At 47.4% G+C, this 18,009-nt stretch overlaps 1 protein-coding gene across 1 annotated transcript; it reads right to left on the reverse strand.

The window, feature by feature from the left end:
- Positions 1 to 9,167: 9,167 nt before the first annotated feature.
- On the reverse strand, positions 9,168 to 16,185 carry GIMAP6 (GTPase, IMAP family member 6). The gene is made up of 3 exons (XM_030854203.3): positions 15,910 to 16,185; positions 13,765 to 13,849; positions 9,168 to 11,455 (listed from the first exon to the last, which is right to left on the reverse strand). The coding sequence occupies exons 1-3, from the start codon at positions 16,069 to 16,071 to the stop codon at positions 10,803 to 10,805; spliced, it is 900 nt and encodes a 299-aa protein (XP_030710063.1). The 5' UTR covers positions 16,072 to 16,185; the 3' UTR covers positions 9,168 to 10,802.
- Between the last annotated feature and the right edge of the window lie 1,824 nt (positions 16,186 to 18,009).

Consider the following 18,009-nt stretch of genomic DNA (forward strand, 5'->3'; position numbering starts at 1 on the left):
TATTTTTAAAAATAAATTTGTCTCTAATGGAGATAAGTTTGGTAATCTGCATTTCCCTAGGAAATTATCCATTTCTTCTAGGTTTTCAAATTTATTTGCAAAAAGGTTCTAAATTTTAAAATTGTCTTCAATTTCAATGGTTGTTCCTCTTGTCATTTTGGAAGTTTTATTTGTGCCCTTTTCTCTTTTTCTCCTGAACAAGTTAATGAGTAGTTTGTTAATTTTAAATTTTTTCAATAAACCAGGATTTTGATTTATTAATTAGGTGTATTTTTTTCTCCACTACATTAATTTTTGTCTTTCATACTTGTACTTTCTTTTGGTTTACCTTATTGTACTTTTTCTAGCTTTTTTGGAAGTGAGAATTTAATTCATTTTCTTCTTTTTTTTAGTTGAAGAAGTTTTTGGTGCAATGCTTTTTACTCCGATCACTTCTTTTTTTTTTTTTTTTTTTTTTTTTTTCTGTACGTGGGCCTCTCACTGCTGTGGCCTCTCCCGTTGTGGAGCACAGCCTCCAGACACGCAGGCTCAGCGGCCATGGCTCACGGGCCCAGCCACTCCGCGGCATGTGGGATCTTCCCAGACCGGGGCACGAACCCGCGTCCCCTGCATCGGCAGGCGGACTCTCAACCACTGCGCCACCAGGGAAGCCCCTCTGATCACTTCTTTAAATGAAGCCTATAGCTTCTGACATTTAGTATTTTTATTAGTATGATCTGTAAGAAATTCTAAAGCCTCAGTTTGTATTTTTCTTTTCAACAAGAGTTGTTTAATACAAGGTGTTTTCATTTCTCGATGGAAGGACTTTTTTCCAAATGTAATTTCTGGTTTTATCTCATCATGATCAGAAAGTGTTGTTTTTATTATTTCTGCTTCATGGAACTCACTGATGTTTGCTAACGTATATTAATATATGATCAATATTTGTGAATGTTCCATGTGCGTTTGAAAAAGTGCGTATTCTCTGATATTACGCAAAAAGAGTGTATTTTCCATAAATCCAAGAGAGCTACTTTGTTCATTATGTTTATTCTTCTATCTCCTTACTTATTTTTTGTCTACTTGATTTGTCTTTTCTGACAAGTTTATATTAAAGTCATATTATTAGGACCTGTTAGTCCATATCTCCTTGCATTTTCTGTACTTTTTGCTTCATATACACAATGGCTATGCTATGCAGTGCGTACATTTTCTTAGGCATTATGTCTCTGATATAGGATTTGTGAGAAAGGATAATGAGATACGGAAATTTTAACTCTATTTTTAATTCCTCTTGAGACAATAGTTGCATTTGCAGAAAAAATGCTTTGAGCGAGCTTGTGGAAATGAGTCCTCTGAGAATATAAGTCAGTTGCTTCTTGTGGAACAATTTGGAATTCACTGGAAACAGCCTACGAGGCAAAACTAAACATATACTACATTTAGGACACAAATAGAAAATGTACCTGTTTAATTTGTCTATAATTTTATACTCTTTCCTAGATCCCATCCATTACTTCTAGGGAAAATATATAACTAAATGTTTACTCTTGTTTAAAAACCAGTCCAATCGGATCTGCTAAAGAGCCGTGTTCAGTCCCCATTTAGGTGACTTAGAGACTCCTTGCAACCATCGTATTTCTTTCCTTCAGTGGGGGATGGGTTTCTTCTGTGACATCGTGATCTGCGGAGAAAGATGGGGTCTCCAAGCCTCAGTCCCTGTCTCCTCTACTTGTTGGGTGACATCCCATGTCTGTCAAGCCTCTGCAGCCCTGCTGGTCCCCAACAAGAAAGTCCACAAGCTGGTGTAAAGTCACCAAGTGAATGAATTTCTCACTCCAGGCAGTGCCCTTTGAGGGTCTCCTGGCTGACTTCACCACAGCTCCTGATGGTCTAAAATCTCTGTGGCTGGTCCGGCAGTGACGCTCATTCAGCCCTGGAATGTAAGCTGGAGGCTATGTCTGGTTGCATGGAAGAGAACTTCACCAAAGCAGCTTAACAAAGGGTTCAATTGTGATACAAGGCGTTTACGGCTGGTAAGTCCAGAGCCCATGTAACTACCCAAAGAACTTGATTTTTTTCTCCACCATTACTTGCAAGTAACTTTTGTCCTCAAAGTGGTAAGACGGCTGCTTCACCTTCAGCCTCATGTCTGAATTGCGGGTGGAAAGAACACAGACACAAGAAGGAGGACAGAATGCCACATCTATTACAGAAGCAAAGGCTACCCAGAAATGTCCACAGAGCTTCTGCTACTACCTCGTGGTCATATGGTTACCCCCAGCTGCAAGAAACACTGTGCAATTCAGTATTTCACACGGGTACGTTGCAGTTATAAGCAAAATTGTAGTTTTGTTAGTGAACAGGAGGGGTAAATGCTAGTAAGCAGATGACTAGCAGCACGTGCCAGAGGCAGCTGGGGCGAGTTTGCTCTACACCTGGCTCTAGAGCGACCTCACTCCCACCCTCGTGGTGAATTCCTTTGCCAATTCCCAACCAGACTTTCCTATAATCCTAAACTCTTGTTCATTCTACATACAAACCAAGAAAGAGAATACAACGTCAGAACTTGAGTCTGGTTCCAAAAGGACAGAGGCTTGTAACATACTAAATATCCTACAGATAAACTTTGGATAAACTACGAAGAATCAAATGCTAGAAAGTACCGGGGAGCAGCCAAACCAGATAGAAACGGAAAGTGTTTCCATCCTTGAGACGAGGACCACATAGGGTGACATCCAGGTTTAAAGGCTTTTCTCAGAGGGTGTTCCCCAGATCGTAGCTCAAGAAGTGACCGGAACTTAACTATCTAATATACCTCTTGTTTCCTGAACTTGGAGACACAAAATTTAGGACACATATCTGATGGCTTGATTCCTCTGCCTTCCTGTTTCCTTTCCCCTATAAGAGGAGCTGTTCTCATCTCTTATCAGCTGGACTTCTACCGTGTAAAATGTTATCGCTTAGTGCCTAAACCTTTTCATGCAAATGGGAAAAGTGATAGAATACAGACCATCCATTCTAGAGAAAACACCCAGCTTGACAAGGTTGTCATCTTTCGACAAAATTCTATTAGTATTTTTAAAAATATTAAAATCTGATTATTCAGGTGTTTTCCTGTATTTTGTGGAGCATTAGCATGCATCAGAGTCGCCCGGAAGACTTGCTAACGTACAAAGTTTCTGAGTCAGTGGACCTGAGAATCTGCATTCCTAACAAGTTCCCTGGCATTGCCGATCTCGCTGCTCCAGGAATATACTTTGAGAGTGATTACACTGGAGCAAATATCCTGTGCTTGAATAAAAAGGGAAAGTCACTTCAATAATTTTCAAGGCATTTCCCCTGCTCCAAATGTTACCAGCTAGAGCCAGGGAGCCAAAGACCCTTCTCCCCTCCAGGATTCTGCAGGAAAACTACACACACAAAGAACTGAATCAAATAAAGCTAAATACCATCTTGTTACCAGAATTCTAGGACTCCCTGGTAAAGATGAAGTGGAGACCAGAGCAGGGATGAAAAACCTAAGTTAGGAGTCTTCCTTCTTTTCCCTGAAATGGAAGAGAGCTAGTTTCACATAATGGGGCCACCTGACAACCAAAGAGTCATAGTCTGAGAAGGTGAAACCCAAAAAGCAAGACTCCTCTGGACCACCAGAAAGAGGACTTTTTTGGTCTGCTTATAGGATGAAACAAGGAACCAAAAGTGTTGGTCATATCTGATCACAGCAGGTCAAAAGGTTGAGAGGGCCGTTTGTTTCCTGTTTCTGAAAAATGAAACTCATAGCAGGAAGTGGTCTAATGGGTCTAATGGCTCTCCTAACATTCTTAACATCCCCAAACAGGTCAATCCCTCTGCCTTTCGTGAGAGGGAGACCGTTTATGAAGTGTCACTCCAGAGTTTCTCCCTCCTGGGTTCTGGAGGGATTAGCACTTCCTCGTTCCAAGCTAGAGGGAAGGCAGTCGACTTGATGTAATAACGCCCACTGCTGCCTGTGGGACCCGCCCCACGAGTTTCAAAATCACTAGGAAAGATGCCAAAGCATACAAGAAGCTTAGTATCCGTGGTTATTGTGGAAACCAGCTAAAGAAGTGAATTTTGAGTCTTCATGAAATTGAGTCAAATAGAGAACAGTAGTACATGACTGAGAAAGTAGAGGGAAGCATAAAGAAGTGAGCTCAGGAAATTCCCAGAAAGAACAAGAAAGATTCGGGGCTGTCCATGCTGTGGAAATGTAGCTTGAGCCAAGTTTCACCAACTCTTCAAGGGGTAGGGTGAAAAAATATTTAGTGAGGGCCTCACGTATGCCAGCAAGTTGGTGCAAAGGAGTGAACAGGAAGAGTTAGCTGCCACTCACTACTGAGGGAGTACATGTTGAAATGAAAATTCAAGATAATATTTTAATACTTTGTCCCAGGCATACCCAGCATCAAATAGGTGTAACTCCTATTCGATGTCGTGGATGAGCTAGGAAAGCTTTCCCTAAGGTCAGATGTAAGGTGAATCCTTCCATCTGAATTATTCAGCTGTGCTGAATGCTGTAAACGTGGCACCATTGATTCTTCCTGGGTCCTCTGCATCTCAGGGAAGGAGCCTGGGCCAACGTTCCTTATCATCCTTTTCCCTACAGGTCCGGGTTACAGTCTGCCAATGAGAAGCACTCCCACAAGATTTGGAACTTGCTGGAGAAGGAGCACATGGCAACCATTGCAAATAGACTACGGGAGACGGCGGTGTGTTTCACAGCTCATAGCTGCTGAAAATCACCCAGGTCAGCACACCACCTCGCTCCCCAGGCCAGGGCAAGCCTTTCATTCCTTGGACTAAAAGTTCATCCAACTTTTAGCATTGACATATATACACTACCAAATGTAAAATAGATAGCTAGTGGGAAGCTGCTGCACAGCACAGGGAGATCAGCTCGGTGCTTTGTGACCACCGAGAGGGGTGGGATACGGAGGGAGGGAGGGAGACGCAAGAGGGCGGGGATATGGGGATATATGTATACATGTAGCTGATTCACTTTGTTGTACAGCAGAAACTAACCCAACATTGTAAAACAGTTATACTCCAATAAAGATGAAAAGAAGAAAAGAAAAAGAAAGATGTGGATGAAAGTCATACACTCACCAATCTACTGTATCTAAAGGCAACTTAAAAAAGTTTTTTTTTTACCATTTTAGAAGGAAAAACAAAAAGTTCATCCTACTTTTAGTACCTAGATTGGCTTCAGTTTTCCTAATCGAATACTCTGTATAAGTGGAGAGAGATGAAATGTTACTGGAAACAGTCAAGGCAAAATAAAGCAGGATCCAGAAGTGGAGAAGAGCATATGGTCCAGGAATTCTGGGGCGCAGAGTACAAGTGTGAGACTGGAGATGACTGCATGTGCTTCCATCATGAGCAATTTGTGCCAAGTATCTATTAAAATTCTCCTCTGACAGGTTTGAAAGATGTAAAAATATCTATACCCCTAATTTGATTTTTTTTTTTTTTTTTTTTTTTTGCCCTGAGTTTACATCTTTTCCTAGACGTGGTACGACTTTAAGACATACTCAAAGTATCATTCGGATCATGTCTTATGTCACACTTCTCATATAGCTCTAAAGAAAGAGACTTGCAATTTTTCAAACCTTAAATCAATTCATCTTTGATATTATTTTAAAAGTCTTGCCTTCTCTGGGCAATTGTTTGGTGCCTTGATGGAAGGTCTTTCGTGTTTTGCATACTTTAGAATTTTTAGTCTTTTCTTTAAAAATTTGCAGTAAAACTTTCCATAGGGCTTCCCTGGTGGCGCAGTGGTTGACACTCCGCCTGCCGATGCAGGGGACACGTGTTCGTGCCCCGGTCCGGGAAGATCCCACATGCCGTGGAGCAGCTGGGCCCGTGAGCCATGGCCGCTGAGCCTGTGCGTCCGGAGCCTGTGCTCCGCAATGGGAGAGGCCACAACAGTGAGAGGCCCGCGTAACGCAAAACAAACAAACAAACAAACAAACAAAACAACTTTCCATAACCAAAGTAATAAGTTGTTTTCACCATCTCTCCAACTAAAAGTGTTTTTCTTTTTCATGCAGTAATCCAAACTGTTTTACACCTGGCCCAAGTTATAAGCTCAGAGCCTATTAAAAGTTGTCTAGAGGTTTTTGTTGGACATTTAATTCTGCCTTCAGTTGTCAAGTCTGTTTTTGATGGTTGAGAGGAAACATTTTATCAAATCGTGTATGTGTTTGCTGAAAAGGTCTCTAACAGCTTTTTTTTTTTCTTTTTTGGTTTTGCTACACGGCAGCAAATTGCAGTTGCCACTGTGAATGTTATAACACATCTTCCAGCCTCTTTCTCTCTCCTGTTCCAGTTTTACTACCTGCTTAGTCATCTCCATTCATTCTGCATCAATATCATGCCTTCATTTTAAAGTTTAAATATTGTCCATACTTATTTTTAAATTAAGATTTAACTCAACCCCATTATAAATAAAATAATAAACCGTATTTAAATTTAATGGTCATTATCTACTACAATGTAGACAGGTATCACGATAACTCATGCTGTCTACACAAAGTATTCGAATAAAAGTATTACATCACTGCATTAGGAAGATTGTTCAAAGGGAATCAATCTTCTGACATTGACTAGATCAATGATGTACATATGTTTTCATACTAGAAACAATAAATGTGGCCAAAATTTACATTGCAATACGGCAACAATATGTGATACAACAGTTAGAGTGAAGTGTATTTCTACCCAAACAACAAAGCTGTGTTTCATGGTAAAATAGTTTACAGTGTTTCAGTGTTTAAATTTAAATTAAAACAAATTATCATGAAATAAAAGTTAAAATTCAATTTCTCAGGTACACCAGCTACATTTCAAGTGCTCAATAACCACATATGGCTGGTGGCTACCATATTGGATATTACAATTTCTAGAAAATACTCAAATATTTGGAAATTAAACACATACACCTAAATAATCCATCCATGAGTGAAAAAAGAGATCACAAAGAATATGCAAAATGTTATAAACTGAGTGATAGTGAAAACAGAACACACAAAAATTTGGGAGATGTAGATAAACATGTGTAGAGGGAAATTTTATTGCTTTCTATCCTTATGTTAGAAAAGGAGAATGTTTAATAGTTTACAGGATATTGTCGATAGTATGTTGTAGGGACTCTGGGTATTATTATGGTCTTCTGAATAGTACTGTGTTCGCTCTAGCAGGCACTTAAATTCCTGGCAGATCCCTTTGAACTTGGGAAGGCTTGGCTGTCGACGTCATTAGCGAGGGGCTATTCCAATCTTGCTCTTTTAGGGCAAGTCCCTTAGTCCTGATGTGATTTCACTCCCGTTGGTATTTCAGTGGAATACGTGGTGGACCGGAATCTCAAATTTTGTCTTTGCTGCTGAGGGCAACTGTTGAAATCTCTAACTAGCTCTTTCAGCCTTCCAGAAAAAGTTTCCCCTGGACCCTTCAGAGACTGCCATTCATGGGTCAGCCAAAGACTTGAAGGGAGTTTATATGAAGAATTTCTAATGCTCCCACCCAACCCCCTGTGTGGCTCCTTTTGGGAGTTCTCCATCAATTTCTACCCTCTCTGGCTGCCCCCAAACTCAATCCTCTTACTCTCAGGTCACTGTGAATTTCTGCTTGAGCGATATCCCTGGCTCAGCAAGATGGGGAAGTGCTCTCGGGGGGGGGAAAAGCCACATAAAAGTGGCAGCTCGGGCTTCCCTGGTGGCGCAGTCACCAGGGAAGAGAGTCCGCCTGCCGATGCAGGGGACACAGGTTCGTGCCCCGGTCCGGGAAGATCCCACATGCCGCGGAGCGGCTGGGCCCGTGAGCCATGGCCGCTGAGCCTGCGCGTCCGGAGCCTGTGCTCCGCAACGGGAGAGGTCACAACAGTGAGAGGCCCGCGTACCGCAAAAAAAAAAAAAAGTAGCAGTTGCATGGCCCCTTATGTTAACTGTCAAGTTCCTTATAGTGTCTCCCTGTATTTGGTCACTTTTCCGTATCTTCTAACAGTTGTTTAGAAATTCTCATTATTTTGAATTTTCTACATAGTGTATGAATGTCATTACGGGAGGATTGGGAGCTGGAAGCCTTCCCTGGGGTTTTTAGCCGCTGCTTTGACCCACCAAGGAGGAAGCAACCCACGTGCTCACTGGGCACTTCGGATTCTCCAGATCTGTGTTTTTCATGCTTTGCTCCAGTGTAGAGATATTTTTTGAGAATAATGAATTCCAAAGTTCACTATCTTCACAGCCTTGGCCAAGACAACCCTCTCTCCTCCCCCTGCCCCAACCCTCACCCACACCATTTCTTTCCTATTGGTACACAGACCATGGAGTTTCCAGAACATACCGACACATGCCTTCCCCGTTCTCTGATGCTGAGGGAGTGATGGCATGAAGCAACATCTATCCCTCCTTCTGAAAAGTCGTGGGAGGTATTTTCCCTGATTTTTAGCAATAAAGGAGAGAAAACCCCATATTCGATATAATTTTAAACAATTCCTTTAGAATTTTTAATGAATGACATGTTTTGAGTGGCGCGTCATTTAGAGTCACTGGATGGGTGTCATTTGGTCAGGTGCTTGTATTTTCCATTATGAAATCAATCAAGCCAGCAGAGTTCAAACAAAAGTACCTAAATTAAAGAAATGTATCTTCTTCTCCTGAAGGAAATGCAAATGATTTTAGCTTTTACCTCAATAGCTCTGAAGTCATGAGTCTATTCTCTTAGAAACAAGATGGCCTTAATTCACTTATCCTGGAGGCATTTACCAATTCTCTCAACTTTTTTTGTTTTAGGTTTTTAATGTAACTGAAAGATTTTCTTTTAACATTGTGTAAATTTAAGGTGTGCAGGGTGTATGGCTGCTGTAACAATATTCATCACACCACATTCTTAGAGTACAATGTTACTGTCTACATTCAGTATACTGTACCTTAGATCTCTATGGCTTATTTCGTGCTTGTTACAAGTTTGGACCCTTAAATACCACCAGTCTTATCCCCTGTGCCCCTACCTCCTGGTAACCACCGTTCTACTCTTTCTTTAAACAGGTTTGACATTTTAGATTCCACATATAAGTGATATATATTACACAGTACTTGTCTTTCTCTAACTTATCTTACTTCCAATCCTCCCAAATTTAATACATAAATGTAAGACAATTCCAACTGGGATCCCAACAAGATTCTTTTATGAAAATTAAACAAAGTGATTTTAACTTTCACACAGAAGAATAAATGCCTGAAAATAACAAAGGAAATACAAAAATGGAGACTGGGGAGGAAATCAGTGTGTCACATTATAATCAAAGCCACTCTAATCAAATCCATGTTTTATTCATGCAGGAGTAGAAAAGTCAGAAGACAAGATCAGAATCGAAAATCCTGACAGAGATCTTAGGGAATATGAAAAATTAACATATGATAAACGTTGCGTTCCAGTTCAGCGGGACGCGGATCACCTGCTTAATAAATGATCTGGCACAAAGGCTATCGTAAGCATACACCAAAATAAGTCTCGTTCTGCCTCGAGACACTTGTCTGAATCTTTTAGCAAAAGAAATGCTTAAGCTTTCTTAGGCGTCCGCTGCGTCTGGAGAAGACGACAGCCGCGTGTTGCAGGGCTCTCCCCATCAGCCCGGCAGGCTGTTCCCTAGGACGTCTTACGTCATTCACCTGCTTCTTTGCTTTGCAGCTTCCCTTTCTTCTCTGCCTCCTCCCATTCTGTGCACCAAAATACCTTGCTGGGGACCCACCTACACACCAAGACACACCCCACCCACACTTTCTCCCCATTCTCAAGGGAGAAGGGAAACATTTGCAGGTGAAGCAGAGGCAGGGCTGAACATCGCCTCTGTTCTCTACAGCCGGACGGCAGGCATCACAAGGGGCAGTAACAGGGGTGTGACCTCCCTAGTCCGAGTCTGCCTCAGGGAAGTGCTCCTCTCTGCCCAAGCCCACTTGGCACCTCCGGGGGCCTCCATGTCCTGCAGCCAGGTCTAGGCTCCATTTCTTGACCAGACCTGGCCCCCTGGATACCCCCACCCCGCTCTGCTCATCATCCCACCAAGAGGTTCCCACAGGGCTCCTTTGCTGCGATTGGGTGGCCTCTTTCAAGAGTGAATAAAAGGGCTGCACCTTCTACCCCTCCCGTTTCTACTTGCTTTCTCCTCCCCAGCCCAGTGCCTGTCCTGCCCCACATGGCACAGGGCCTTAAAAGTCATCATGCCTGCCCCCTTAGCGGGCAAGGACACAGCCCAAGAGATGCAGAGGCACCTGGTCGACATCCCACACTGATTTGCTACATCGACGTTTAAGCGGTGACTCCAGTGGCCAGGATGCTGTGGGAGTTACATGGGCGAATGAGGCACGGGCCTGCCCGCAGGAAGCTGTGGTCCTATCGGTGTTCTATTGCAGACTCGGAATGCCAAGGAGACGTGAGGATGGAGGGGCACAGAGGAGGGAGGGCCCGCGTGTTCTGGAAGGTGTGATGAAGGACCTGCGAACTCAGGAGCCCGCACACCGCTCGCCACCCCAGACCCTGCCCTGGACACTGGGAGGGTCAGTGACCTGTGGGACGGAGAGAGCAAGTGAGGGGCTGGAAGGCAGACTCCGGGGCCGAGGGAGGCTGGCAGGAAGCAGCCGTGGCTGCGTGGAATCCAGCGCGTCTCAGATGGGCGGCCTCCCCAGGAGCTGTGTGTCAGTGCGCCCAGATTCCTTCCGGATGCAACACAGTCCCTGCCACCAGGACTCCTCGCTGCGCCCTTCCTCGGAGCCCTGGCCCTGGGGGACCTGCCCCGCCGGCTCTCGCTAGAGCAAAACGTAGCACGGGGACTGACGGTAAGCCTGGTGGCTGTAATAACGGCCTTCGTGTTCCCACAGGATGGCTTCGATTTGTTCCATGAGCTCCTTCAGCTGGGCGTCCTGCTCCGCCCCCTGCGCCCTGTTGTTGAAGCCACAGTGTCGCCGCTCACACAGGACGTCCAGACTGGCAAGCTCCTGGTTGTCGGTCTCTCGCAGGTACTCCTCCAGGGTGCCGCCGCCCAGGTCTTCCTTCCGCGTGAACACCAGGATGGTGTGGGCCAGGATGCCCGCCCCGAAGAGCTCCTGGAGGCGCCTGACCCCCTCCCGATCCTCCTCGGTGAAGCGGCCCAGCTGCGTCACCAGGAGCACCGCATGGGGCCCCGGCGAGGAGGCGGCAATGACTCCGCAGGGGCCCCGAGCGGTCCCTCGCGGCGCCGCCCCCGGGGACAGGATGTCGGGGGTGTCGATGACCTCGAGCTCCTTCCCCGCCCACGCTCGGCGCCCCCGCTGGAAGGCCTTGGTCACGGGCCCGGCGCTGACCTTGGACTCGAACACTCTCCGGCCGAGGATGCTGTTTCCTGTTGCGCTTTTCCCGCTTCCGGATTTTCCCACCAGGATAAGCCTCAGCCTCTGCGGGGTCCCTTCATCCTCCCTCAGCCCTGGAAGCATCAAGAGAAGGTGGGAGACCGGGGTTAGAACCCATCCACCCACTCTAGCCTCACCAGGGGCAGAATGTCCGGGGGGCGGGGATCAGGAGCAGGGAAGACCGGCGTCAGCATCTGAGACGTGCCCTAGACTCACATTCTTTCCTTCCCTCTCTCTTTTTGTAACTTTTAGAAAAAAAATTATGGTAGAATATACGTAGCATGAAGTTTACCATTTTTAGGTGTAGCATTAAGTACCTTCATATTGTTGTGCGATCATCACCACTATGCAGCCCAAGAATTTTCCATCTTCCCAAACTGAAGCCCTGTCCCCGTTAAGCGCTAACGCCCCATTGCTCCCTCCCGCTAACGCCTGATAGTCCTGTTCTTTCCGTCTCTGTGTGTTTGACTCTTCTACGGACCTCATGTAAGTGGAGTCAGGCAATGTTTGCCCTACTGTGTCTGGCTTATTTCACCTAGCATAATGTTTTCAAGGTTCATCGACGTTGTCGCATGTGTCAGAACTTCCCTCCTTTTTAAGGCTGAATAATATTCCACTGTAGGTGTAGACCACATTGTGTTTATTCATATGTGTATATATATATATATATATATATATATATATGGACTTTGGGGTTGTTTCCACCTTTTTGCTATTGTCAATATGCTGCCATGAGCCTTGATGCACATATGTTCAACATCTGTTTCCATTCTTTGGGCTATATTCCCAGAGGTGGAATTGCTGGATGATGTGGTAGAAAAGCTACATTTTATGTTTAGGTTTTGAAACTTCTTCTCAGGGTCACCTTTGTGGGAATCATCCCATCATGACCTGGGACCCTGAGCTTCCTCAAGTACCTCTGATTGGAGACCCTTCTCAGGAAGAGTGGTGAAATTGAAAGCACACAGCCTCTGTGTCGGTCCTCTCCCTGACGTGATCGACCACGTCACATTACCTTTAGTTTTCCCAGCGAGGAGTGTTGTGAGGGTGGGTTCTTTTCAGCCTGAGCCCCAGCTCCACAGCACAGCTGCACACTGGGGTCACATTCTTAAGCTACATCCTTGGAGCTGGGGCTGGACATTCTCACCCAGCAGAACGTTCAGAGCCATCAGCTGAGAGAAGCTTTGTCATGCCAATCTAATACTTAGAAACCCAATGTCCAGATGTTTTAGAAACGACTGGAGCTGGAGGGCAGGAAGGGAATTCCCTTCTCGTGGGCTCCCAGGAGCCAGAGCACATAGAGGAGCGCCCAACCCCAGCCGGCTTCCAAGTCTGTTCCACATTGAAGACATTGATGTGTCTCTGTGACAGAGCCCCGGCCTCCTGAAAGTAGGATTGGCACCGCCTCCTTCCAAATCTCCCAGCAACGCGTTTCTGCTGCCTTTCTCCCTTGGCTGCCTGACCCTCCGACCAGTTTTGACTGGATGATATTGGCTCCCTCCAGCTTCCCTCAGGTGGCTTGAAAGGAATTTGAGTGAATGGGTGGGAGTTTCACAGAAGCAGGGAAGGTGCAGTGTTCATCTCCACCCTCCAATGCGAAGCTGGAGGGAGACAGGGGTCTCCTGTCTGGGCAAGCCTGGAGGCGCCCACGTCATTGGACTTTAAAGCCAGATTTTTAAAGTAATGCTTAATCTCGATTGCTGCAAAAAAAGGGAAATCAGGTGTCAGCACTTGTATTGTAATTTTCCTGTGCAGCTTATTAATATGGCTTTCTCTCAATGGCTCAGGTCACTGAAGTTCATATAGTAAAAAAAAATCAGTCCTGTTGAAATGCATGGTGAATCGCAAATCAATTCTTCTGGCCAGGAAAGTGGATGGATTTCCGGCATTCCTATATCCCTAAGTTCTGTGTCCTCAGGCTAGACGGTGAAGCTGAGCCCATGAAAGTGAAGCCCTGACCCTGATGCAACAGCTTTCGTGGGGAGGGAGCCCCTTGGGAAGGCGGAGCCCGGTCCTGGGGGCACCTGAGTGCATCCTGCTTGTTCACTAGTGCTTTGCAGTCCTCGTGACCCTGAGAGCTCTCACACTCGAGCCAGCGAGATGCCCACACGGAGGCCGGGGGCGAGCACATCCTTCCTGAGACCCAGTGAAGGGGCGGCTGGCGCTGTGCGTCACCCCCTCGGCCCACTGCGCCCATCAGGGGCCTTTCCCTCCTATCTGGCCGTGTTGAAGAGAGGCCCAACCCAAACGCCCTTCGATGGCCGCCGGGTGGGCAAATCTCTGACAGGAGGAGCTCCTGCTGCCTCTCCCAGCGCGCCCCCTGCACCTACGGGTCCCCCGGCCATGCCTCTCTAAGTTTATGTCTGCTGGAAAGATGTTTTACCTCCTGACCCGTCTTGTGTAGGATCCTGAGACAGCCCTTCCTCGCGATTCTCCGGGAGAATGAGTTCATAATATTCTTCTTCCTCCTGAAAAAAGAATCATATGTCTCACTGACTTTTCCACCGAGTTTTAAGAGGCACCTGACTTGTGCCTTTCTCTTGCCAAAAGGAAGTTGTTTGCATTGGTTTGGGGGGGAGAGACGGAGTGAGGGGGCGTCTAAGACACCTTCTACATCCTTTAGGGACCCTGTTTCCTCCTTTCTCCCCCCTGCACTGTGGTCTCCATTTTGGGGTGATTCTGTGATGGAGAGAAAGGATCAGGGATGCATCCTGACAGATACTGTCCTGGGAGCAGTGGCCAGCGTGCCTGGGGGACGTGAGCAGGAAGTTGCTGGAGGGGCTGGTGAGGGGCTCTTGGGGCCAAATGATCTGTGGGGAGAGCCCAGCAGCAAGGGCCGCAGAGGCCAAGAGCTGGACGGTGAGGAGGGCGGCAGACTCGGACAGGCTCCCTCTCCACGTCGGGCCCAGTCCCGGTCCTGCTGGGGGCCCAGGGGACTCGGCGCTCCTCCCCAGGCCAGCAGCTAGGTGGTCGCACCGCCTGGGCCTCAATGTCCCTGGAGGTGTGAGTGCTGGGCCACAACTACATGTTCGTGACATCTCTTCCCTGTAGAAGATTCCAGCACATTTTTTGACCTTCTGTAGAGCGATTCCTAGTCCTCTTTGCGAAGGAGGGCCGTGTCACCCACCCAGGAACTCGCGTCATCCTGAGGAGAGAGCAGCGTATCCTGCCTTCAATCCGTTCCACCCTGCAGACCAACACGGTTCCCTGTTTCAGGGGCCCATCATGTTGTAGCTGCTTGGTAGTCTCTGTGGGATGGGGAGGGAACCGTGTGGCCCCATGACTGTTTTTCTGGAATGTGTAGGACACTCAGAGACAATCACAGTCAGATGACATTCTCCAGATGGAGGCTCTGAGTTGAGGGGATGGTAACTCCGGGGGAACGTCCACAGACATAGCTTTCCCGTCGCCACAGCATCCCCGGGGGGCTAAGGCTCTCTGCTCACCTGGCCCACCGCCTCAGTCCTCGCCAGATCCCAGGGGCTGGCCGGGGACCTGCGGGGCTGTGGCTGCAGGACTGGGGGTTCAGTGATGTCAGCTCTAACGTGCCAGCTGAGAGTGGACCCAGCCCAGGAGGTTTGGTGACTTTCCAGGGAGAGTGACCAGGCCAGGTGAACATCTTCACCCAGACCTGTTCAGCCGCATTCTTGTGAGGACACAGGCTTTTACCTCTCAAAGGGGCCCCCTGTCTTTGCAAAGTGGAGATCCCTCAATCTCTTTGTCCTTGGCGCCCTTACATCACTGGTGGAAGCGGAAGCAGCACTTCACCCAGGAAACCTCCTTCCTCCTCTAGACAGAAGGGTGGTGAGAAGAAGATACAGGCCGGGCCGGGACCAGGGCAGGTGGGTGAGGCAGACCCTGCACTCCACCCTCGCGCCCAGACAGCGCGTCTGCCCGGCCCCTGGCCGCCTCAGCCTACACCCTGCCCAACAGGCATCACATGTGTGCCACGTGCCACAGTGTTTGTCTCCAACACGGAGCAGACACGTCACCTTTGTGAGGTTTCTCAGGAAGGCAGCGAAACTCACAGAAGCGTCCTGCCCAGGAGTAAGCAGTGAGTTCCAGGCAGAGCACAAAGAGTCCAAGGTTCTCCCGACTCTCAGCCCTGGCTCCTCTCATTGTACCTCGGACATGCGTGCGCGCGCGCGCACACACACACACACACACACACACTACTTACACACATACACTCACAAAAGTACGAACACACACAAACATAGCACACACGCCTACACAACACACATGAACATATATGTTCACAAACACAACACACAAACACATACACAAACACGAACGTAAGACACAAACACCACTCACACACATATACTCACAAACGTATAAACATACCTACCACACACACACACAAACATAACACACACAGAAAACACACATATACTCACCTACACACAAAGAGACATATACAAAAACACTACCCACACCATCCCCACTACACACTCTCAAAGATGACACACACACAAACACAAGTACACATCACACACAGACACAGTCCCCACACACTCGGACTTACCGCCCCGCTGCCCGCTGGGCAGGACGAATGGCCGTGTTCTGTGTCTCCCGGGGTCGGAGGCACTCGTGAATTCTTTGTTTCCCTTTCGAGAGCTGCCACATTGCAGGCTGAATGGAGAAGGTAAAAGAAGGTGTCCCGGGCGTATGAATAGATAGAGGACATAGCTTATAGTTTTTCAGCAAAATGTGATCTGAAAGCTCAGCTCAAAAACTGCCCTTGAAAGTGCAGCCGTGAGCTGTGAGATGAGGGAAGAGGAAGTGGTAGGAACACCCAGGAGGGGCCCTCATGACTCAGAAGGCTCTGCCGGCTGCACTTCCTCTGCAGCCGTGATAACAGCCACAGGAAAAACAACACGCGTATTATGATTTTTATTCTGCACTAGCACAACTAGAACTCAGAGACTTAAAGGAAAGCAGCAGATCTCTCAGAAAATGTTGCGCCGGGGGAATGATTTTTACGGATTTCCTCCCTTTTTTGAGAATTACCCACTTCCTGCAGACATCCTCTGTCCTCCGGGTCATGACAGATATTCATTGTCTCTCTTTCTCCCCCAGGCTCCTCCTTCGGCCACTCCACTGGCTGTCCAGGGTCTCCAGCTTGCTGACCCTACATCTTGGGACTCATCAGCTCCACAATCCCATGGACCAGGAGCCACACGAGCCAATTCTTTATAAGTCTTTCTACATGCGTGTGTGTATATACACACACACACACACACACGCACGGCATGCATACGCGCACACACACACATATGCACACACACGCCCACACACACATTCTGCGTCTGAAAATTCCCAAATCTGTGTCACATCTGAGTCTGGTCCTAGTGTTTGCTTTGTGTGTTTTCTCCTGCCTTGCAGCACGCCCTGTAATGTTGCTGAAAGCCAGACATGATATGTCAGATATTAGGAACTGAGGTGAATAGGCCTATGGTGTGAGGTTTGACGTTGATCTGGCTACGAGCTGTGTTTAATGTTTGTTGTAGCTGCTAGAGGCTTCAGTTTCCTCTAGTGCCCTTGTGTTGTCTCCCCCATTGTCTGTGGCTTTCCCTGAAACCCCTTCTTAGAGCTTGTGCCTTGCTGTTCTCTCAGCTTCAATTCACCGTTTTCATACTGGACTCCTGCTAATGTGGGGTAGGGAGTGAAGGAGAGGAAACATCATGTTGGGATTGAATCTCCACTCTTAAAGTGGGTCTGTGTTTTTTGACAGCGGTCCCCAACCTTTTGGCAACAGGAACCGGTGTCATGGAAGCCAATTTTTGCACGGACAGGGAGGGATGGGGTGATGGTTCATGCAGTAATGCCATTGGATGGGGGAATGGTTCAGGTGGTAATGCCATTGGATGGGGGGATGGTTCAGGCGGTAATGCCATTGGATGGGGGGATGGTTCAGGCGGTAATGCCATTGGATGGGGGGATGGTTCCGGCGGTAATGCAAGCGATGGGGAGCCATGGGGAGCGGCAGGTGAAGCTTCGCTCGCTCGCCCACTGCTCACCTCCTGCTGTGCCACCCGGTTCCTAACAGGCTGTGGACCAGGACCGGTCCATCACCCGGGGGTTGAGAACCCCTGCTTTGGGGTGCCAACAACATTCTGTGTCTTTAGCTGAGTGCTTGTTACTTGGATGTGTTCAGTTTGTGACAACTGACAATTTAGTGAGCTGTAAACATATATGAGCTCTTTCCTCTATTAATACTACACTACGGGGACTTTCCTGGTGGTCCAGTGGTAAAGAATCCACTTTCCAATGCGGGGGACGCGGGTTCCATCTCTGGTCGGGGAACTAAGATCCCACATGCTGCAGGACAACTAAGCCGGTGCACCACAACTACTGAGCTCGCGCACCACACGAGAGAGCCTGCATGCCGCAAACTACAGGGCCCATGTGCCCTGGAGCCCGCGCGCTACAACTAGAGGGAGAAAACCCGCACGCCACAACTAGAGAGAAGCCCGCACTGCAACTAGAGAGAAGTCCAAGCAGATTGCGCACTGTAATGAAAAGATCCCGCATGCCACAACAAAGATCCTGAGTGCCGCAACTAAGACCTGATGCAGCAGCACCCCCCCCAAAAAATAAGGAAAATAAATAAATAAATATTTTA

Source organism: Globicephala melas, chromosome 9 (assembly GCF_963455315.2).
Source record: "Globicephala melas chromosome 9, mGloMel1.2, whole genome shotgun sequence".
NCBI classification, from domain to species: domain Eukaryota; kingdom Metazoa; phylum Chordata; class Mammalia; order Artiodactyla; family Delphinidae; genus Globicephala; species Globicephala melas.